The sequence below is a fragment of the Thalassophryne amazonica genome, chromosome 20 (assembly GCF_902500255.1).
Source record: "Thalassophryne amazonica chromosome 20, fThaAma1.1, whole genome shotgun sequence".
Lineage (NCBI taxonomy): Eukaryota > Metazoa > Chordata > Actinopteri > Batrachoidiformes > Batrachoididae > Thalassophryne > Thalassophryne amazonica.
This window is the reverse complement of record NC_047122.1, coordinates 31,279,563-31,300,748: the sequence shown is the minus strand read 5'-3', so window position 1 is coordinate 31,300,748 and position 21,186 is coordinate 31,279,563. Positions and strand designations below refer to the sequence as shown.

The following is a 21,186-nucleotide window of genomic DNA, read 5'->3' as shown; positions in this document are numbered from 1 at the left end:
TCAGTAACAGGAAGGCAGTCCGCGGAGCAAACGTACCGGGCAGGGACAAGACAGAGGACGTGGTCAAAAACAAGCAGGGTCAGTACACGAGCAAACAGAGTTGTCAGGGCTGAGGCAAAAGGCAGGATCCGGTACACAGAGCAGAGTCAAAAACACGGCTTGGCAAAACAGGACTGAAACAAAGTGCTGGTGAGTGAATGAATCAACAAACGAGCAGGGAGGAAGTGAACTGAAGCAGTTTAAATAAGAACAGGTGTTAATAAGATAATGAGGTGCACGTGGAGGAGGAAGGGCCTGGAAGGGGGCGTGGTCAGGTGACAACTAAGAGGTGATAATGATAAACCATGAAAACACAGACTGATAGAACAAAACTAGAACAGAACTGGAACATGGCTGAAGTATAAAAGTAACAGAAGAATGTGCCAAAGCAAAAATAGAACATAGAATAAACACATGATGAAGAAGTCAATTAATAAAACAAGGCTGGGGCAAAAGGAACAGAACTAAATAAAGAGGAAAAATAAGGGCTGAAGCCTGGAACTGGGCGGGGCATGACACCCAAAGGGAATAATGTGATTATTAATCAGATGACAAAGTAAAACCTTTTAAATTATTCTAAAGTCAGTTTAAAGCAGAAATGACAATGTTTTAAGGAGAAACAAGGCGATAATCAGTAAGTTGCTACTGACACTCTGAAATGATGTAGGCGCAGCAGCAGAGACGTGTTACTGTGGCGCTCTGATTGGTCTGATTGGGTTAATATGAAATTATGCTGAATTTATGTGGAAATAATTGTTGTACAAAAGCTTCAGATATCTGTCGCTGAGATAGACAATGACTGGAGAGCAGTTTTAAGCAGAAACAAGGTGATAATCCGTGAACACAGCTGGCGTTCAGAAATGACGCTGCCGTGGTCCGAAATGGCGCATATGCAGCGAAGGCAGGGTGGACTGATTTTTAGGGGGAACTGTTCGGTCGGTGACACCGGAGCTGCTGAAATGCGCGAGCCGGTCTAGATGTGACCAACAGGGGCTGTGTCCGCATTCTTTGCATTACATTGGACCTGTTTCCAGTAGATGTTGGAGTCCACCAAGGCTGCACGCTGTCATCAATCCTATTTGTGATATTCATGGACAGAATGTCAAAGTGTAGTCAGAGACTGGAGGGTATCCACTTTTGTGATTTGCATCTTTGCTTTTTGCGAATGATGTGGTTATGTTGGCTTCATCAGGCAGCAAACTCCGATGTGCACTGAGCTGGCAGAGTGTGAAGAAATGAGGTGAGAATCAGCATGGTCATCTGTCATGGTCCTCTGTCAGGAAAAGGTGGACTGTTCCCTCTGGGTCAAAGGAAAGTTACTGCCCCAGGTGGAGGGGTTTAAGTGCCTTGTGGACTTATTCACGAGTGGGGTTAAGAGTGTGAGATTGATAGATGATTTATGTTGGCATTTGATGTTTTACGTCAACGAAGAGAGCTTCGTCTTCTGGCTCTGCATTTAATATACCAGTGGATTTATGCTCCGATCCTCAACTATGGCCATAAACGTTGGGTAATGAATGAAACAAGAACACTGCAGATGCAAGTAGTGGAAATGAGATCCCTCCAGGTATCTGGGCTTACAGTCCTGGACAGAGTGACAACCTCAACTATCCAGGTGGCACTAGGAGTACAGCTGCTGCTTCATCGCATTGAAAGGACCCAGGAGGTGGTTCGGGCATCTGGTGAGGATGCACCCTGGTCATCTAGTTATGGAGGTCTTCCAGTTATGTCCAAATGAGAGAATGTGCTGGGGTAGACCCAGGACACGCTGTAGGGATTATATTTCCCAGTTGGCTTGAGAATACCTCGGGATCCCCCAGGAAGAGTTCAAGAACTTGGCCAAGGATAGTGAAGCGCGGGATGAGCTGCTCAGTCTCCTGCCACCTTGACCCAGATACGTGGCAGAAAATGAATGAATATAGGGCCCTGGGCCCAACAAACCACCTCCATTTTTTAAGAAAGCTAGTTAAACGCCTACCTGAGCATGAAATACATTTATTGAATGAGAAAAGGACAAACAATCAGGTGAGTGATTTGTGATTTTTTTTTTTTAAATTTGGGATGAAATCAAATATTTTATTGAAATTGCCATTCCAATGTAAATATTGGCCATGCTGGTGCATTGGCCCACCCCCTCTTCAGGCAGAAATTTTGTGGAGAGAGCCCTGGGCCTGCTGATGGGAAAACAGTGTATTAGGGGTGCAGCTCAGCTAAAATTTCCATAAAAATGTTAATTTTTGGTAAAAGCATGGAATTTGACACACATATTCTAAATTAACTAATGTTTATATTCAGATATAGAGCCATCCTGGAGCTGACCTCTAATGAGCTACGGGGGTAAATAAAGAATTACACAGTGGTCAAAATGGAAAAATGCTCCAATCATGTTGAAAACTATACCACATTATTTGTCTGATCATAACGATTCCAAAAAGGTATAGTTATCTATGACTGAATTCCATGGAGTTATGGGCAAAACAGCAAAAATGGTGACAAAGGTCAGTTTTAGTTTGTACAGGGTTCAAAAGTTAAATTTGCTCCAATTTTGGTAAAAAAAAAAAAAAAAAAAAAGCAAATTATTGGTAGTGTTAACAGCATTTTAAAAACGAATAGTTTGCACCATCTGTCATGCTTAGTTATCATGTTACGGGGTAACATATGTCACATGTCATAGAATCCAATGGATGTTGACCTTGTTTGACCTTTACTTTGGAGACCAAGCATTCAGCACAGTCAAAACTATTCCATTTATTAATCCTTTTATTTCAACCAATAATTTGCATCACTTTTTACCAAAACTGTAGCAACTTTTGACCCCTGTACAAACTGAAACTGATCTGTCACCATTTTTGCTGTTTTTACTCCATAAATCCATAACATTCAGTCATAGATAGTCCAAACTATACCTTTGTTAAATTGTGACCCCTGTGTAATTCTTTATTAACCCCTATAGCTCGTAGGTCAGCTCGTAAGTCAGCTCATAGGTCAGCATACAGGTCAGCTCCAGGATATCTCCATATCTGAACATAAACAGTTAATTTAGAATATGTGTGCAAATTCCATGCTTTTATCACAAAATGAACAGTTGTTTCATTATGCTGCACCACTATATATGCAGGGAATCCAGAAAGTATTCACAGTTCTTCACATTTTCCACATTTGTGTCTTTCCCTCAATCCTGACTAGTCTCCCAGTTCCTGCTGGTTAAAAACATCCCCACAGGATGATGCTGCCACCACCATGCTTCACTGGAGGGATGGTGCCTAGTTTCCTCCAAACATGATTCAAGGATTCAAAGGATTCAAAAGAATTTTATTGTCATATGCACAAAAGAACATGTTCCCTGCACAATGAAATGCGTCTACTGCATTTAACCCATCCTAATTGCCAGTAGGAGCAGAAGTCGCCATTAGGTGCCCGGGGACCAGCTCCAGATGTACATCCCTGCCTTGGTCAACAGCAGGGCTGAGCAAACCAAGACCGACCCATAACAAACGACACACAACACACAACACACATAGGCCGCCCCGGGACATAAACACATATTAAAAAAGCACACACTAGGGGAAAAGGAGAAAAAAAAACCCTCATAGCCACTGCGTTACACAGCAGCAATGAGGAAAAAAACCCCCATCAGCACAGAAAAACAATAATCACACAGACAAAGACGCAGGACGACAACCGAGATTTGAAGGTCCAGTTTATCAGAACACCCCGGAGGCAGCCTATTAGGCGAAGTTAACGGCCTTGTCTGACAATCCTGGAGGGGGAGGGGCTCAGCCCTGAGCAGTCCACTGTCCACAGTCAACGTCAGAGCTGGAGAAGCTAAAGGGAGGGAGATGACCAGGGGAGCGAGGCTTAAGTGTTGATCTTCTTGAGGAGGTTTTTTTTTTATCACAGCGGCCTTGGAGTGCAGCTGTGTTTTGGGGAGGCCAAATGAATATCCAGATTAGCAGACGCCTGAAAGATTCCACAGTTCTGAGAACAGAGTGGCTCTCAATGCATCTGAATGTAGAATGTGGTCTTTACAGACGGTCAAAGCGGGTTTCCAGAGCTGCAATCCTGCCCGAGATGTTTTCCAGCATGCGGTTAACACCCGCCGACTGCGCAGCCACTGCCTTCCCAATCAAATCAATCATGTAGGGCAGTCTGGATGGCCCAATCAAACCTGCCTCCACTTTCTTGATTTTCCGGTAAACCAGCGCCATGCCGGCTCCACACAGCAGAAAGCCGGTCACCACCAAGCCAAATATATACACATCTCCGACGTCCTCCACAGAAAGCATGTAAAGGCACATGACCTGCCATCTCCTCCAAGTCCATCACGTAACCCATCACATGCGTCCCGGCAGGACAGGTCGGGTCCTCCGCCCCCGAATGTCTTGTAGAAAAAAATAGTGTCAATTGCGTTCAAAGACCACTTTAACAGATCCATTTTTGTCGTTTTCCAGAAGAGCAACTTTAAGTAGCTGATAATTAGACTATTAAACTGTAATGCAGTCATTAAAATGCAGTTTGACTTATTAGCAATTTTTCACAACCCCATGAACTTGAACCTTCACTTCTTTTAAGTGAACTCAGCCTTGCCGACTTTCCTGTAATTTGTCGTTTTTGTGCACCCTCTATTTTTCCATCCATACTATGTTGTACATTAGTGGAGTCTTGGCAGATCATAATTACTGAATCAATAGTGTAATTAATGTACTCATTAGGCTGCTATAAATGTTATCACACCAGAATCAGAGAGCTTGGTGATCAATACTGTAATTAAACCCCTTTATTGCTGTTACGATGAAAGCTAGTACAACCACACACTTACACACATACAGTGTACATGCGCACACAAATGAATACTCACGTGCGTAAACACACACAGTCTGAGTGACCCTCTGGTTTTTCCTGCTCTTTAACACACTGTTCTCCGTGCAGAAATAAATCAGGCTCTCCTGTACGGGCTGCATGTTCATCAGAGATAAATGGGATTCAGTTTGGAAGAAGGGTTGCAAAAAGTGGGGATCACATTATAGAGGATTCAAGTAGAGAAGCACAGCAAGAGTGCATACCTCTGCCAAAGTCCAGGGGTTTTCAGTTTCTCCTCTGAATACATTTTCATTTCATCTCCCAACTTTGATGATGAATACTTTATTGAGCAACTTAAAAACATTTATACATTGCGCACATTCATCTTTGAAAATCCGTACATTACTCAAAGGGAGTAGAATGAAGTAAAACTTATATTTTCTACCCCCTTTCACATGTTTTATTTTCGACTACGCAGACAAGAATAAATAAAAAAAATTTTGAGATCATATATACCTATATAAACACACACCTTGCATTATACATATCAACATGTATTTACATAAATACACTACCTCTATACACAAATACCCTTGCATACACCAATACACACACTAGATTCAATGAGATTTGACAGTATAACACTTTTAACCCACATACATGCACCCATGGGCACCCAGCCCATGCATGCATGCACGCACATTTACCTATATTCGATTAAACTTGATGTATTATTTTTTTATTTTTTCCCACACACATGTATCATGGGCAACTCGTGTGCATTCATATTTCCCATACGTTCGTCATGCCCAAATAATATAACAGTTTAGATCCACAAACATGTACACCTGTATGTATACTAAGAATTATGTTATTCAGTTTCATATTTTTTTAATATTTTGAGTTTTAAATTTCTTTTGAATTGATGTACTGTAGTACATACTTTGATGTCCTCAGTTAGATTATTCCATAAATCCACCCCATGTCTCGTAAGGCACATTTGTTTCATTGTTGTACGAGCATACTGTTTTTTTAAATTATATTTCCTTCTTAGATTGTAATCTCCCTCTCTTTCACTAAACAATTTTTGGAGGTTATCTGATAGTAGGTTTTGTTTCACTTTAAAAATAATTTGTAAAGTTTTAAATTCTGCAAGATCTCTAAATTTTAGTATTCTGGATTGTAAAAACAGTGTACTCGTATGATCTCTGAAGCCTACATTATGGATGATTCTTATTGCCCTTTTCTGTAACTTAAAAAGTGTGTCTACATTACTTTTATATGTATTACCCCATACCTCAATGCCATAGCTAATATATGGTAATATTAATGTGCAATAAATAATATATAAGGACTCCTGATCTAAGAAATGTTTGGCTTTCCCCATTATGGAAATACTTCTGGCCATTTTGGATTGTATGCTAGCAATGTGGGGTTTCCAGCACATCCTGTGATCAATTATTATTCCTAAAAATCTATGTTGGTTAACCCTTTCAATAGGAACCATGTCAATTTTAAGATTTACTTTTGTTTTCATTTCTCGGTTTCCAAAGAGCATTAATTTTGTCTTTGAACTATTAAGTGACAATTTATTACTATCAAACCAATTTTTTAATTTAATAATTTCTATTTGCATTTCGATCACAAGGTGTTCCAGGTTTTCCCCAGAACATACTATCGTTGTGTCATCAGCAAAGAGGATAAATTTCAGTTTTTCAGAGATGAACTGCAAGTCATTAATATAAATTAAAAAAAGTTTAGGTCCTAAAACGGACCCTTGTGGAACTCCACAATGTATCTGTTTAAACAAAGATTTATATTCTCCTATTTGTACATATTGTTGCCTGTTGTTTAAATAAGATTGGAGCCAATTTAGTGCAATACCCCTTATGCCAATTTTTTCCAATTTACATAATAATATGTTGTGGTTAATAGTATCAAACGCCTTTTTTAAGTCAATGAAGATAGCCATTGTATGTTTCTTTGTATCAATATTATTTGTTATTTCTTCCACTAAATCAATTAAAGCTAAAGTTGTTGATCTGTTTTTTCTGAAACCATACTGGTTATCATTTAATATCTTGAACTTTTCAATGTATTGATCTAACCGAACTGTATATAGTTTTTCTAAAATTTTTGAGAATTGAGATAACACAGATATAGGTCTATAATTTGAGAATAGATACTTATCTCCACTTTTATATATAGGTGTAATTTTGGCAATCTTAATTTGACTTGGAAACTCTCCATTAATAAAAGATAAGTTATAGATATGACTTAGAGGTTTTGCCATTTCATTAATGACTTGTTTAATTATTGTAGTGTCCAACTTATTGCAAGCTACTGATTTTTTTGCCTTCAATTCATTAACTGTTTATTATTTCCATTTCGTCTGTTGCTGATAGAAAGAATGAATTTGAGTTTACTTGTTCAGTACCTATTTCTGAGGCTGAATATGGCATTTTTATTTCAGCTGCCAATTCTGGCCCTATATTGACAAAATAATGATTAAATGCATTTACTAGCTCTTCGTTGTTATAGATCTTTTTATCACTGTCAATGAAATAGTCCGGCAAGGTACTACAGTTCTCCTTTTTCCTGATGACACTATTTATTACATTCCAGAGACCTTTAATATTTCACTTGTTTTGTTCTAGTTGTGTTTTATAATACATCTTTTTACAATTTCTTAATACACATGTCAAATTATTTTTATATATTTTATATTTATTTTCTGTTTCGATTGTTCTTTAATAAATACCCTGTATAGCCAGTTTTTCTTTTTACAGGCATTAATTAAACTGCTTGTCATCCATGGGTTAGTTTTAGCTTGTTGTTTGATTTGGATTGATTTCACAGGGCAACATTGATCATAGAGAGTCAAAAATTTATTCAAAAAAGTGTTATAAGCCGAGTTAACCTCAGTTTCATCTAATATTACTTTCCAGTCTTGTTTTAATAGACTTTGTTTGAATATCATTATTGATTCATTTGTTTTTACTCTTATGAAATTAGTAATCTTAATATTTTTCTTGGCTTTCCTATAGTTATAACTTATTTTCATAGTTAAAAATACTGGTAAGTGGTCACTTATATCGTTTATTAATATGCCACTGGAAATGTTATTGTTTAATATGTTAGTGAAAATATTATCAATATTATCAATTAGTGATGAACTGGTTGGTTTCGTTATTTTTGGATGGAATGACAAGCTATACATAGTGTCTATAAAATTTTCCGTAGGCTTATGTGTACTCATTTTTAATAAATCTATGTTAAAATCCCCACATATAAAAACATCTTTATGTTCCATTTTCGTATACAAGTTATGCATTAGTTCCGTAAACATTTCAATACTTGATCCAGGAGATCTGTAAACACACGTAATCAATATATTTTTTCTGTTTTCCATTATCAATTCAATTGTTATACACTCCATAATATCATCAATAGCCAATGTCATGTTGTCAATCTGTTTTGCATGTAAGGTTTTATCCACATATAATGCCACACCACCTCCATTTTTTTTGTTTCTGCTCTGTGCAAACATCTCATAATCTTCTAACATAAGGGTGTTTGTTTCATCATTTTTTATCCAAGTTTCTGAAATTGCTAATACATTAAACAAAGTACCCAATTGGTTCAAGTAATCTTTTATCTTTTCAAAATTTGCATGAAGGCTGCGACTATTGAAGTGGACAATTGACAACATCTCATTAGGTTTATTCTGAGTTGGTATCTGCTGGTCTTGATAATACATGCAGTCATCATTTATGTCATTATAAAAGTTTATATCCGGGTCAACTTCATCTATAACATGTTGCATTTTAGATTCACTACATTCAAAAGTTTTAAATTGCATTTCTTGGTTTTGTACTTTCATTGTCCTCTATGGGCAGGGAATTGTTAATGTTTAATTTGTCATTTTGAATTGAAGGTAAAACTATCTAGATTTTTTATTTATATTTCATTTTTCAATTGTATTTGTTCAGTTCATGTTCTTCTTTGATGCATAGTACCTTAGCTTCTTCTGTTGTACCTAATAGTTTTATGTAAACTCTGCAGTTAGAGGTCCATGTTCCTTGGATTTTGTTTTGTTTCTTTAGTAGACGGGCTTTTCTAGCTATATCTGCATTTTTTTTTAGGTCAGATGATCATTTATGTATACCTTGGTCCCTTTAAGTTTCTTTCCCTGCTTTAATATGGTTAACTTATGTTTCCTATTAACAAACCTTACTATTATTGCTGATTTTTGTTGCTTGTCTTTTCGGGGCAACAGATGACATGCCTCTATATCCTGCGTGTTCATTGTAATTCCTTTGGTAGCAAAGAAGGTGACCACCTGCTGCTCCACTGATTCCAGGTCTTTGTCAGTAGGCTCCTCTTCATTGGTTACTGCTCTTGCATAAGTTCTTGGTTTGATGTCAAGGCCTGTAACCATAAGATCGTTTATCCTGGAATATTGTTCAAGCTCTGATACTCTATTTTCAAGAGTTTTAATCTTCACGTCTTTCTCCATATTTTGCTGTTCAAGTTCATTCACTTGGGCCATTAAGTCTATAATTGTTTTTTGTTGGTTCGATATGTTTTGCATGTCCAGTGTTATAAAGTTCAGAGACTTCTTAATGTCCTCTAGCTCTTTTTCAATGGTTGGACTTATGCTTAAAGGGACTGATCTTATGTTTGACTCTGATGTCTCTGTGCCACTCTTTTTTGGCCCCATAATGGTTAATAAGCTCGGTCCTGTTACTTATGCTAAGCTGCTAGCTGCCAGCACGCCGCCTGCTTATAGCCGACTACTTTTAGTTGCCTCACCGGTCAACCACAATATTTCCCCGCCGGACAGCTCTCTCCGGACCAGCCACTCAGGCAGTTTTCCCCACCAACCACTCTCTCTATACCTCAGCCTCTCTCCTCCGCCGTCCACTGCTACCTCGGTTAGCCCACGGGCCAACCTCTCTCCCCCGCCGCTGCCTCGGATAGCTCGCGGGCCAACCTCGCTCCTCCGCCACTGCTTCGGTTAGCTCACGGGCCAACCTCGTCCCTCCGCCGCTGCCTCGGTTAGCTCACGGGCCAACCTCGCTCCTCCGCCGCTGCCTCGGTTAGCTCGCGGGCCAACCTCGCTCCTCCGCTGCTGTCTTGGATAGCTCGCGGGCCAACCTCGCTCCTCCGCCGCTGCCTCGGTTAGCTCGCGGGCCAACCTCGTCCCTCCGCCGCTGCCTCGGTTAGCTCGCGGGCCAACCTCATCCCTCCGCCGCTGCCTCGGTTAGCTCGCGGGCCAACCTCACCCCTCCGCCGCTGCCTCGGTTAGCTCACAGGCCAACCTCGCTCCTCGGTTAGCTCACGGACCAACTTCGCTCCTCCGCCGCTGCCTCGGTTAGCTCGCGGGCCAGCCTCACCCCTCCGCCGCTGCCTCGGTTAGCTCGCGGGCCAACCTCACGCCTCCGCCGCTGCCTCAGTTAGCTCGCTGGCCAACCTCGCTCCACGGTTAGCTCACGGGCCAACTTCGCTCCTCCACCGCTGTCTCGGTTAGCTCACGGGCCAACCTCGCTCCTCGGTTAGCTCACGGGCCAACCTCGCTCCTCGGTTAGCTCACGGGCCAACCTCGCTCCTCGGTTAGCTCACGGGCCAACTTCGCTCCTCCGCCGCTGTCTCGGTTAGCTCACAGGCCAACCTCGCTCCTCGGTTAGCTCACGGGCCAACTTCGCTCCTCCGCCGCTGTCTCGGTTAGCTCACAGGCCAACCTCGCTCCTCGGTTAGCTCACGGGCCAACTTCGCTCCTCCGCCGCTGTCTCGGTTAGCTCACAGGCCAACCTCGCCGGGGCGTTGCTAGGCCGGTATTGTAGAGTTACGTCGATGCTACCTCCATTAAACAAGGTTTATTCCATTGGACTGTAACATTCATAGAGCCAGTTGCTACACAGTAAATTTTGCTGAGTAAAATTTACTCTGCCAGGATAACATTTGGTCCCAGTCTAAATAGAGTAAAATACACTATTATAGAGTGAAATCAGCTCTACCGTCTTGTCAAATCTAGTGTTTCTACTCCAATAAGAGTTGATTTTACACTGCGATATAATTGATTTAACACTGTGATAGAGTATATTTAACTCCATTTGGACTGGGACCAAATGTTATCCCAGAAAAGTAAATTTTACTCTGCAAAATGTCCTGTGTATGCTTTGATCCTAACCAATTTTTTTTATTTTTTATTCTTGCACTCTAATCTTGAGAATGACCTTTATTCTTGATCACTTATTACTTATCACAGATTACCGATCCCAGCCTTTAAGCCTAATTTTGATCCAGACTGCAGACCTTTCATACTAATCCTTAATCCCATCCTTTTAAGCCAGACTGCAGACCTTTCATACTGATCTTTGATCTTGATTTTTTGGTCCAGACTGCAGAGATTTCATACTAATCTTTAATCCCACCTTTTTGAGCCAGACTGCAGACCTTTCATACTGATCTTTGATCTTGATTTTTTTTGGTCCAGACTGCAGACCTTTCATACTGATCTTTAATCCTGACCTTTTGATCCTGACTGCAGACCTTTCATACTGATTATTGATCCCACCCCTTTTATTCCGATATCTAACCTTTCATGCTGATCTTTGATCCTGACCTTGTGATCAAGAATGCAGACTTTTTGTACTCATCTTTGATCCTGATGTTTTGATCATGATATCTGATATTTCAAACTGATCTTTGCTCCTGACCTTTTGATCAAGACTGCAGACTTTTTATACTCATCTTTGATCCTGATGTTTGGATCCCAACATCTGACCGTTCATACCATGCATTCCAAAGCATTGACTGTGACTGCTAACCTTATGCATTTATCATCCATTTCAGATCTTGATTACTAACCTGCCATACGTCATAGTTCAATTCTAATCTTTGATCTCAATGACCCATCTTTGATCCTCATCACTGGGCAACTCTTTCCAAAGAGGTTATGATTTTATTTCAATCTGTCTGTCTGAAATTTTGTCATTGGGATCAAAGATTCTGCCATCAGGATCAAATATATTAGGATTAGAATTAAAAGATTACAGACAGGAGCAAAGGATTTAAGAACAAATGATAAAGGACACTGATTAAAGTCCAACTCCACCTCTTCATCTGCACAAGAAATTCACTGTTCCTTCACCCAAAACCTTCCTTCCTCCCAGGCTTAACTGAAATCTGCTCACATCCTTATAAGATATCCTACTGATGACCGAACAAAATGACAAACAGAGAGACAAATGGCAACAAAACAATCTCCTCCAATGGAAGTAATTAGACTGAGTGAAGAAGAATACACAAAATGAATGAAAATACTGAGAGGTGGTGGGCAGAAAAAAGAATGATGAGTTGTCGTGAAAGAAAACAGGGTGAATTGTGTGTTAAGGGGTCACAATGAAGACAGAATAAAAAGGTGGTCCAGTGAAGAGGTGGATAATGGACGGAAAGCAGAAAATGGATGTGTCATATGAGGAGGAAAGGAGGAGGAATACGGAGAGAATGTGAACAGAAAGAGGGCGAGAATGGGTTGATGGGCTATTTGAAAGAATATATCATGTGGACGTAATGTTAGGAGAGGTAGTAGGAGGGATAAAAGGGATAAAGGTTAAGTGGCAGAGAAAATGGCTTGGGCGGACAGATACATAATGTTTGTATAACAGAAGGAGAGTGCCAGCTCATGACAGAAAGTGGTTGCAGTTATAGGGGAAAGTCTCACCTCAAACATAAAACAATGCATCATTTTGACGGTATTTCATAAAAATTTCATTTCTGGAGGATAAACTCAGCCCAAAAGGCTGATTTTATGTGACTTATTAAAATATGCTACATCTAAATTGGTACGGGCAAAAGAAAACCCTTTAACAATGAACCCCTGCTCACATAAAATAACAGTTAACATGTACGGATGGCATCAAGAGAAATACGGGAAACAAATGTTTCTATTACACATTATGGCCATATCACATTGTGAAATTCATCAGCAGACCGCATTAAAGGGACCACATTTTAGGTAAGTGAAAATACAGTGAGGTCCACAAGTCTGTAACTACCTATAAATTTTTGGTTTAATTTTGCCTCTGTACACCACCATCGTAGAGTTGGAATTCAACAACCACAATGTGCTTGTAGTGTAGACTTGCAGTTTGAATTCAAAGGGTATAAAAATACTGCATTAATGGTTAAGGAATTGGTTCCACTTCTGGCATTTCTTGTAGGGTTTTGGACACCAGCAGCTTTGGTGCCTCTGTCAGTGAGGAAAGATTTACTGAGCTTGAGTTTGCTGATGATACTGTGATTTTTGCAGAATCTGTGGATTCCCACCCTGAGATTGTCCTGAATGGGTAACCAACAAGAGCCCCAAGCTTATTTCCAGAAGGACCCACGGCCCGTGTCTCTTGCTCCACCACAGTACTCCTGTTTAAAGTGCCAGTTGGGAGCTTGGCTGCAATCAGGAAGCGAACCCGGATCGCTGGCATCCAAGTCCAATGTGCAAACCGTTAGCCACCTGCCCTGGTGAAAGTGTTGAACTTGTAGAGACATTCACTTATCTCACAGTAACATTCATATCTCTGGGTCATCAGCTTCTGCCATCAGGAGATGTCTGAGAATAGCTTATGTAGTCATGGGGTCACTGCAAACAGGTGTTTGGTGATACCGATATCTTTGCAGGAGAATGAAAATCCAAGACTTTAGGTTCTTGGTGCTTCCTGGTGTACTTGGACTCAAACCATTGACTTAAAGCAAGGGTCACCAACCCTGTTCCTGGAGGGCACCTGCCCTTAATGTTTTCCACATCCATCTACTCAAGTCATAACTGATTTTTTTTTTTTTTAAGTGCTGTTTTCCAGCTCTTGATTGGCTGAGCACACCTGATAGAGTGAATTGCCTGGGAACAGGGAGTGGAACAGGGAGAGTTAGAAAACATGCAGGGCAGGTGCTCTCCAGGAACAGGGTTGGTGACCCTTGACCTAGGGTGTCTGATGATACCAATATCTTTGCAGGAGAATGAAAATCCAACACTTTGGGTTCTTGGTGCTTCCTGGTGTACTGTATGGTTATCAGATTTGGACACAAACCATTGACCTAAGGTGATGCCTGGATGATTCTGGTACGAGGTCTCTTTGGAGATACCGCAAGAATGACTGTGCCAAATGAGCAGCTACTTAGGGAAACTGGTGTTTCCTCACTTTCACTTAGGAAACATCAGCTTTAACATTTTGGTCATGTGGTGCATTTCTCTGTGTGTGATCGAGCACACAGGTGCCTCAGTCTTGGGGAAGGTCAAGAGAATGCTCACCTTCTACCTGTCTGCAGTGTTGAGAGGTGGGTATGGATCGGTTGTGTGCCTGGGTAGTTGCCTTCTCTGACCCGGGGTGTTTCTCTGGTGCAGTTGATGCAGCAAAGCTCATCATAGCACATGCTCCCAAAATCATTTGAGATGAATGTTATGTTCAGTCAACCAATTAAGTGACCGCCCGATTAATTAGAGTGATCATCTTAAGGCAATCAAACTTAGCGAAGGTCTGTGCTCATGAGGCCAATTTAAAAAAAAAAAAAAAAAACACAGCCAAAAATGTGGGCTTGTCAGGAACAATGCTCAGACTCCCCTTTGTGTCAGTTTTCATGCAGACAAGTGCCTTAAAACAGTGGGAGTGGGTGTTCAGAAACAGTGGGAACCTGAGCTTAGATGATTAAAAGAATACTCTAATGTAGACATTGCAGGCAGCAGCAGTGTTAAAGAAATTTTAATTGATGTACAGATATTTACAGATATGCAAAACAAGCCAAAAACAAACGTCTGCCATGTTCTCTAAAATTCAGCATTTGTCATTGAAAAAAATATTGGTGAAACAATATTTTGCTTGATTTTATAAATGTGAAGTAGTGATCGAAAGGATCACGAGTTAAAATCAGTCAGACAAATCATTCAGGTACCCTTGAACAAGGTCCAAGTTGCTCCTGGTGCACACTTCAGTGCTTTACGTGTGTGTTAATCCACGGACCAAGTAGGCTTTCGCTACCACTTAACCCGTTTTGCCCAACTGGCAACAATTGTTGCTGAAGTGTATCACTGTCATTTTCTACTCACAAAAAAAAAAAATGCAATTTTTTCCCACTTATAAAAAAAAAAAAATCTGGACATCAATGGGTTAAGGTGATGAAACAACACTTTGAATCCAGCCTCAGTGTGCCATGGCCTACACAAAAATGTAGCTACAGCCATCCTAGGGTGGCAGCTGTAGCCAGGTAGGGGTTAACGCAGGATTACACAGAAGTCAAAATGCAACAATACCACATTATTTATCTGATCATATTGATTCCAAAAAGGTATAGTTTGGATGATCTATGATGAAATGTTCTGGAGTTATGGGTTAAAAACAACAAAAATGCTGACAAAGGTTAGTTTCTGTTTGTACAGGGGTCAAAAGTTAAAGTTGCTCCAATTTCAGTAAAACGTGATGCCAATTATTATTTAGGTTAATAGTGTTCTAAAAAGGTATAGTTTGCACCATCTGTCGTGCTTAGTTATGTTAGAAGGTAGCATATGTCACATGTCACAGAATCCAATGGACATCGACCTTGTTTGACCTTTACTTTGGAGACCAAACATTCATCACAGTCAAAATTATTCCATTTATTAATCCTTTTATTTCAGCCAATAATTTGCATCATTTTGTAGTGAAATTGGAGCAACTTTAACTTTGACGCCTGTACAAACTGAAACTGACCTTTGTCACAGTTTTTGATGTTTTTACCCCATAACTCCAGAACATTCAGTCATAGATAGTCCAAACTATATATTTTTGGAATCATTATGATCAGACAAATAATGTGGTATAGATTTCAACATAATTAGGCCACGGTACACTGAGGCTGGATTCTAAGTGTTGTTTTGTCATCTTAAGTGGTACCAATAGGCCAAAATTGATGACTGGCTCATGGACTATGCGTGCATGTGTGTGCGCACCTGTCAATGTAAGGCATCACTGTAAAGCACTTTGAGTGTCTGTATCAGATGGAGAAGTGCTACAGATATTCAGACTGCTCACCATCTAAATGTGGAACATCTGAATCGCCAAAGTGAGCATGTATTAGTTTATAAACAGCCGCGCAAAACACCCCACCTACGATCCACATGCAGGTTTTCTTCCAGTTTCCGTCTGTCCGATGGAGTACGCAACAGTCATAAAGACAGACATCAGTAATCCTGAACCTCAAGGAGGAGACGAGCAACAGAGACAAACAGGTGATGAGAATAGATGATTTGGATAAAAGGTGAAGGACGGGTTAAACAGACGCAATGTGATCTTGGAAAGATACAGCAGCAGACGGAAGCATAAGATAATAACTCTCAGACTAAAGAAAAATTCCACTGATGGAAAAAAAACAAACACTACAGGGGATATGATTTGATAGGACGAGAAGGTAAAGGCAAAGCATGCACACAGGTAAAACTATGGTTACTTGTGCAGGGTGCAGAGGGCGTGTCCAGGGGAGTCCTGAAGTGGTCCTCCTCGCACCGGCACACCACCGATCCCTCATCGTCGGCGACGCTGTGGGCCGGGCAGTGGAAACACTCCTGCTGCCGGGATGACATCTTGTAGGAGCCACGGGGACACGCTGGAAAAGATGACACACAAACACTTCAGATATAGTTTGGTAATTGCTTATTTCGACACGGGAGCTCCCATTTATCTTTTCCAGGCAATTTCTGCACAGCGAAAGACCACATAAATCATATATTCTCACTGCTTCACACAGTTTTAAAGGCATTTTATATAAATTATTTCTAGATTTCAAAGCACTATTTTAACATCAATAATATCTCATCTCCCTTTCAAGTCATGAAATAAGGTTTTACCCTCCTCATTCGTTTTGAAAAATTGATTGATTCCAGCAGAAACAATAGAGGTATTTGATTGTTTCTGCTGGAATCAACACAGAATTAGGGGATCAAATTGGGAGGTTTTGGGAACGTCAGTCTGACAAACTCAATTATCCTGTAACCAAATGAAAACAAGCCAATGTGCAAGAATTCAACTGCAAACCCCCCAAAAAAACCTGGCCACAGTTGTACGATGCGCTGGAGCCTTCGGGCTCATTCACACTATAAAATGAAGTGGCTGCCTGATGTTGCAGATTCCCAAAAATCTCTCAAACACCAGAGAAGGCTCACTCCAGAGATGTAAATTTCCTGTCTCCAACGCAGGTTGATGTACCTCAGCAGAGTGCAACGTTGCACTGGTGGAACTCAAAGTTTGGCAATGGCTCACTAACTTACTACAGGATGTCGTTCAACTTTTGCTATCGAAGGGCGGGTGCTTTGATAGGGCACGCCACTTGGTGGAGCTGATCAACTCAGTATTTGTGATGTTAGGTGACATAGCCTATAGAAACTTGATGTAACTCTGCGATCGAGAACGCGCTGAGAGCGCGTTGCCCGACTGACATCCACGTAGCTCCTGCTGAGTCGTTTGGACCTCGACATAAATCAACTTTACGCTCTTGGTCAGCAAACACTGGGCTAATCGTCAGAGTTTGAATGGACCATTATGGATGCAATGCACTGACATATTTCAGAAGAACAGCAGACTGCATAAGATGAGCAGGAGCTGCACACTGTGCACAGGTTTTCCCATCTGTGACTGATGCACAGCTCCTAATAAAAAAGTTCATTATACCCTGTGAGCAAAACATAGTTATTTGATGTGTTAATACACACGTACATGTCTGCACTATGCCAAATTATAGAGTGTGTTCAGAGACATGAGATAAAAAATAATACCCTGTGCGATAAACATTATTATATAACAGCTGAGTGGATCCTTCTCATTTGATTGATGACATGGATTATTTGTACCATTTGTGTTGCATTGCATTTAGAGTGCGATTTGGTTCCATTTAGAGAGCAAATTTGGTTCCATACATTTGGTAGCATTGGAGTCTCCATGCACACACACACACACACACACACACACACGCGCACACACACACACACACACACAAAAGCCACTCCGCTGTAAACCGTCTGGATGCATGAAAAGCTAAAACACTGACGTGATTTTGGCTGGACTGAGGAACTACACAAAGTCTTTTTTTTATGCAAGTCTGAAGTCATTGCACAGCATCACTGGACTACACATCACAATTTGGACTTTAGCAGCAGTGGAACACCAAAATGTAAGTCCCCACCAAAACGTAAGTTTTCTGTTGTTTATAAATTAAAAAAATATCAAATGACAAGGATCTATTATATTATACAAAACAAATAATGAATGTTTCTACATTCTTTCAATGGAATGAATATTTAATTTGGTGAAAGCTGGAACAAACCATTCAACTCTGCTTCACCTCATTGAATGGTATGTTCCAGCTTTCACCTCATGAAATATTTGTACCACTGAACTCATAAACATTCATTATTTGTATACTATTGGATGCCTACGTGGATAACAAAAACACAGAAATGCATTTATTGTGCACATAATAGATAGCGTCCTCTCCTTTTTCTTTTTGATTTCACTTTTTTTTCCATTTTAATGAAAAAAATGTAAAAATAAAAAAAAAAGTATTTTAATACATCTTTGAGTGTCTTTATTTTTTTTATTTATATTTTTAATTTATGCTATGTTTATTTAGGTATTTACCCAATTTCCATATCCAATTTCTATTTCTGCTTTCCCGCCCCCCAAAAGCTTTGCGATGTATGTCAACACCTTAAAAGCTAGAAAATGTGGCTTGTATTGCTTTTGATTTAAGATGCAGAATACTTGACTATTTAACTATCTGACCGTTTTTTATGTATCACCTGTGGTTCTTATTGCCAAAATGACTATTTCCTGTTCTTATTTGTCTCTCTTCTGAGAATTTCCCTTTGTGTGCCCTATATATATATACAGTATATATATATATATATATATATATATATATATATATATATATATTGCAATAAAAATTCTGGGAAAAAAATAAAAGGGGAATTTTGTGAGCCACCTCACCTTTTCCAATGGGCTCATGTGTTACCAAAAGTATTTAAGTATTTAGTTCATACTCACAAATTAATCAAACTGTGTAAACTCGTTAAAAGCACGCAATAGGATTTCGGTAATAATAACGCAATACTTTCCCGTTGTCACATTTCTGCAGCCACTCAACATTCAATGGGAAACATGCACACTGGAAGGCTGATCCTTTAAAAAGAGCGCAGGTTGCACTCTTTTTTGGGGGATTGGGGTACTGTTGTTGAGTGTCCTGCTAAGCTGACATGAACACATGTATGAAAGCTACAGACACTATTTAAATGGCAAAAAAATTTACTACATTTCATTTAAATTCCCACCTCTGTGACATCATGGATCCATACCTTCTGTAAAGAGTTCAAAAATCAGAATTGCTCATTTTTCTCAAAAACCATAAAACATTAAATGTTGTGTAAATAATAATAGTGGATTAATTGTAAATGTTTAAATGTGTTTATTTCTTTTATCATTACATTTTTTTTTCTCATCTGGCAGGGTGTGCTGTGATGTTTGCTTTTCCAGCAGAGGGTGCTGCTACAATTGTGGCAAAATACACATTCCTATCATGTCATTTTGTAGTAAATGTTTGGCTTTATTCACATTCTTTGTTGGAGTTTGTCCAACTAAAACGTTTTGGAAACAGTTACCCCACTGCTGTGCATGATGGGAAAAGATGTAAATGTCTGCAAATGTGAGGAGCAGTCAGGACTCTACATGCGGCGAGCACCAGAATGCACGCCATGTGACAAAGCGAATTCGTGTCAGCACGTGGCGCCTAAAAACAGAATAAAAAGGGCTTATTTTACACCCTCTCTTTATGCAGCTTCATTTTCCACTTATCGCGGCTTTGTAGCAGGTGATAATGGGTGTGAAATCAGGCATCAGCCGTTCACCGCTCTCCCGTCTTCTGACTGTTTTCTCAACAGCTAGTTTGCGCCTCTGATAGGTTTTCTCTTTCTCCATATTTTGACCTCTTTTTATTCTCCAAGTGCATGTCTCAGTTTTTCATCACTTGTCAACTCTTTTGATTTGTCTTCCCCGTTTTATAGTAGAGAAGCTTGAATCTTCGACTGGACTGGGTTGCTTGACGTGAGGACGTTTCGCTTCAGATCACAGAAGCTTCCTCAGCTAAAATTCTTGCTCTGGTAGTCTGACTTCTGTCTTGACTCTTGTAGAGAAGAATAAACCAGAAGCCAACAAAAGCTGGAGTTTTTAACCTAACCAGACCCCTCCTACCGAGAGGCTGACTGCTATAGGCTAGTGACTAAACAATAGCTCTAATTAGCACCTATTGTGCGCTAGTTAGCACTCTCCTAATGATGGGATGGAAGCCTCTCCTGATGGCTCCCTTGATGACTCTCCTGATGACATGAATGACTCATTACCATGAACAAAAGACTGAAACTGCTTTGACCTGAGTACCCCATTGCAAACAGGGGACAAAGTGTGTCTGAGACCTGCCCCCCGGTTAAGGCTGGGTTTCAACTGTTTTACAAAGAATGCTTCCTTGACACCTCTCTCAAACCATTTCTTCTCTCTGGCTAAGATTTTAACTTCCTTGTCCTCAAACGTGTGGTTAGTGTCTTTCAGGTGGAGATGAACTGCAGACTGAGGTCCACTGGCGACCTCTCTGCGGTGCTGGTATAGCCTCTTGTTTAGAGGCTATACCAAGCACAAGAGGCTATACCAGCACCGCAGAGAGGTCGCCAGTGGACCTCAGTCTGCAGTTCATCAACCACCTGTGCTGCTCTGTCACTCCGGAATGCAGTTGGGAAGACAGCTGTGTGGGCGAGTCAGAAATGTTAATGATGGACTTGTTCCCAGCAGGTACAAAGACACACTCAAACACACTGATGCAAAAATGCCTTCAACTTAAAAAATGTTTACTATGCCAGATGCACAATATCGACAGGGACATTGTTGTCCAACCTCTTTAGTACATTCACTCTTAAATGAACAAAAGGCCTGCCATCACACATTGATTAGCCACTCATGGCTGTAACCAGCATAAGTGTGCCTGCAAGTGTACATTTGGTACATTTGTGCCTGTGTACTTGTGCGCACAAACGAGCGGGCATTGCGTATCAGAGGCTCCAAGAACCTTGTAATCGACTTTCTAATGTCTGTCATTACACAGAGAGAAACCTCTCACTTTCAGCTCACAGCACGGCCGAGCGTGAGCACAGAACAGAAACGTGCATGAAACCTGTCACGCGGCACAATCCAAGTGCACACCAAGTGCATCAAGCATAAAAAGCACCAGAATCAAGGTAAAATTATGCAAAGATCTGTCACAACATAAATGGCTTTTGCT

General features: G+C 40.4%; 1 protein-coding gene across 1 annotated transcript in view; it reads right to left on the bottom strand.

The window, feature by feature from the left end:
• LOC117501351 (ephrin type-A receptor 7) overlaps positions 1 to 21,186 on the bottom strand; it is a 473,258-nt gene that overhangs the window by 178,294 nt on the left and 273,778 nt on the right. Inside the window, exon 4 of the mRNA XM_034160204.1 lies at positions 16,318 to 16,473. Coding sequence (XP_034016095.1) covers positions 16,318 to 16,473 — 156 coding nt within the window. The remainder of the gene's footprint in view (positions 1 to 16,317; positions 16,474 to 21,186) is intronic.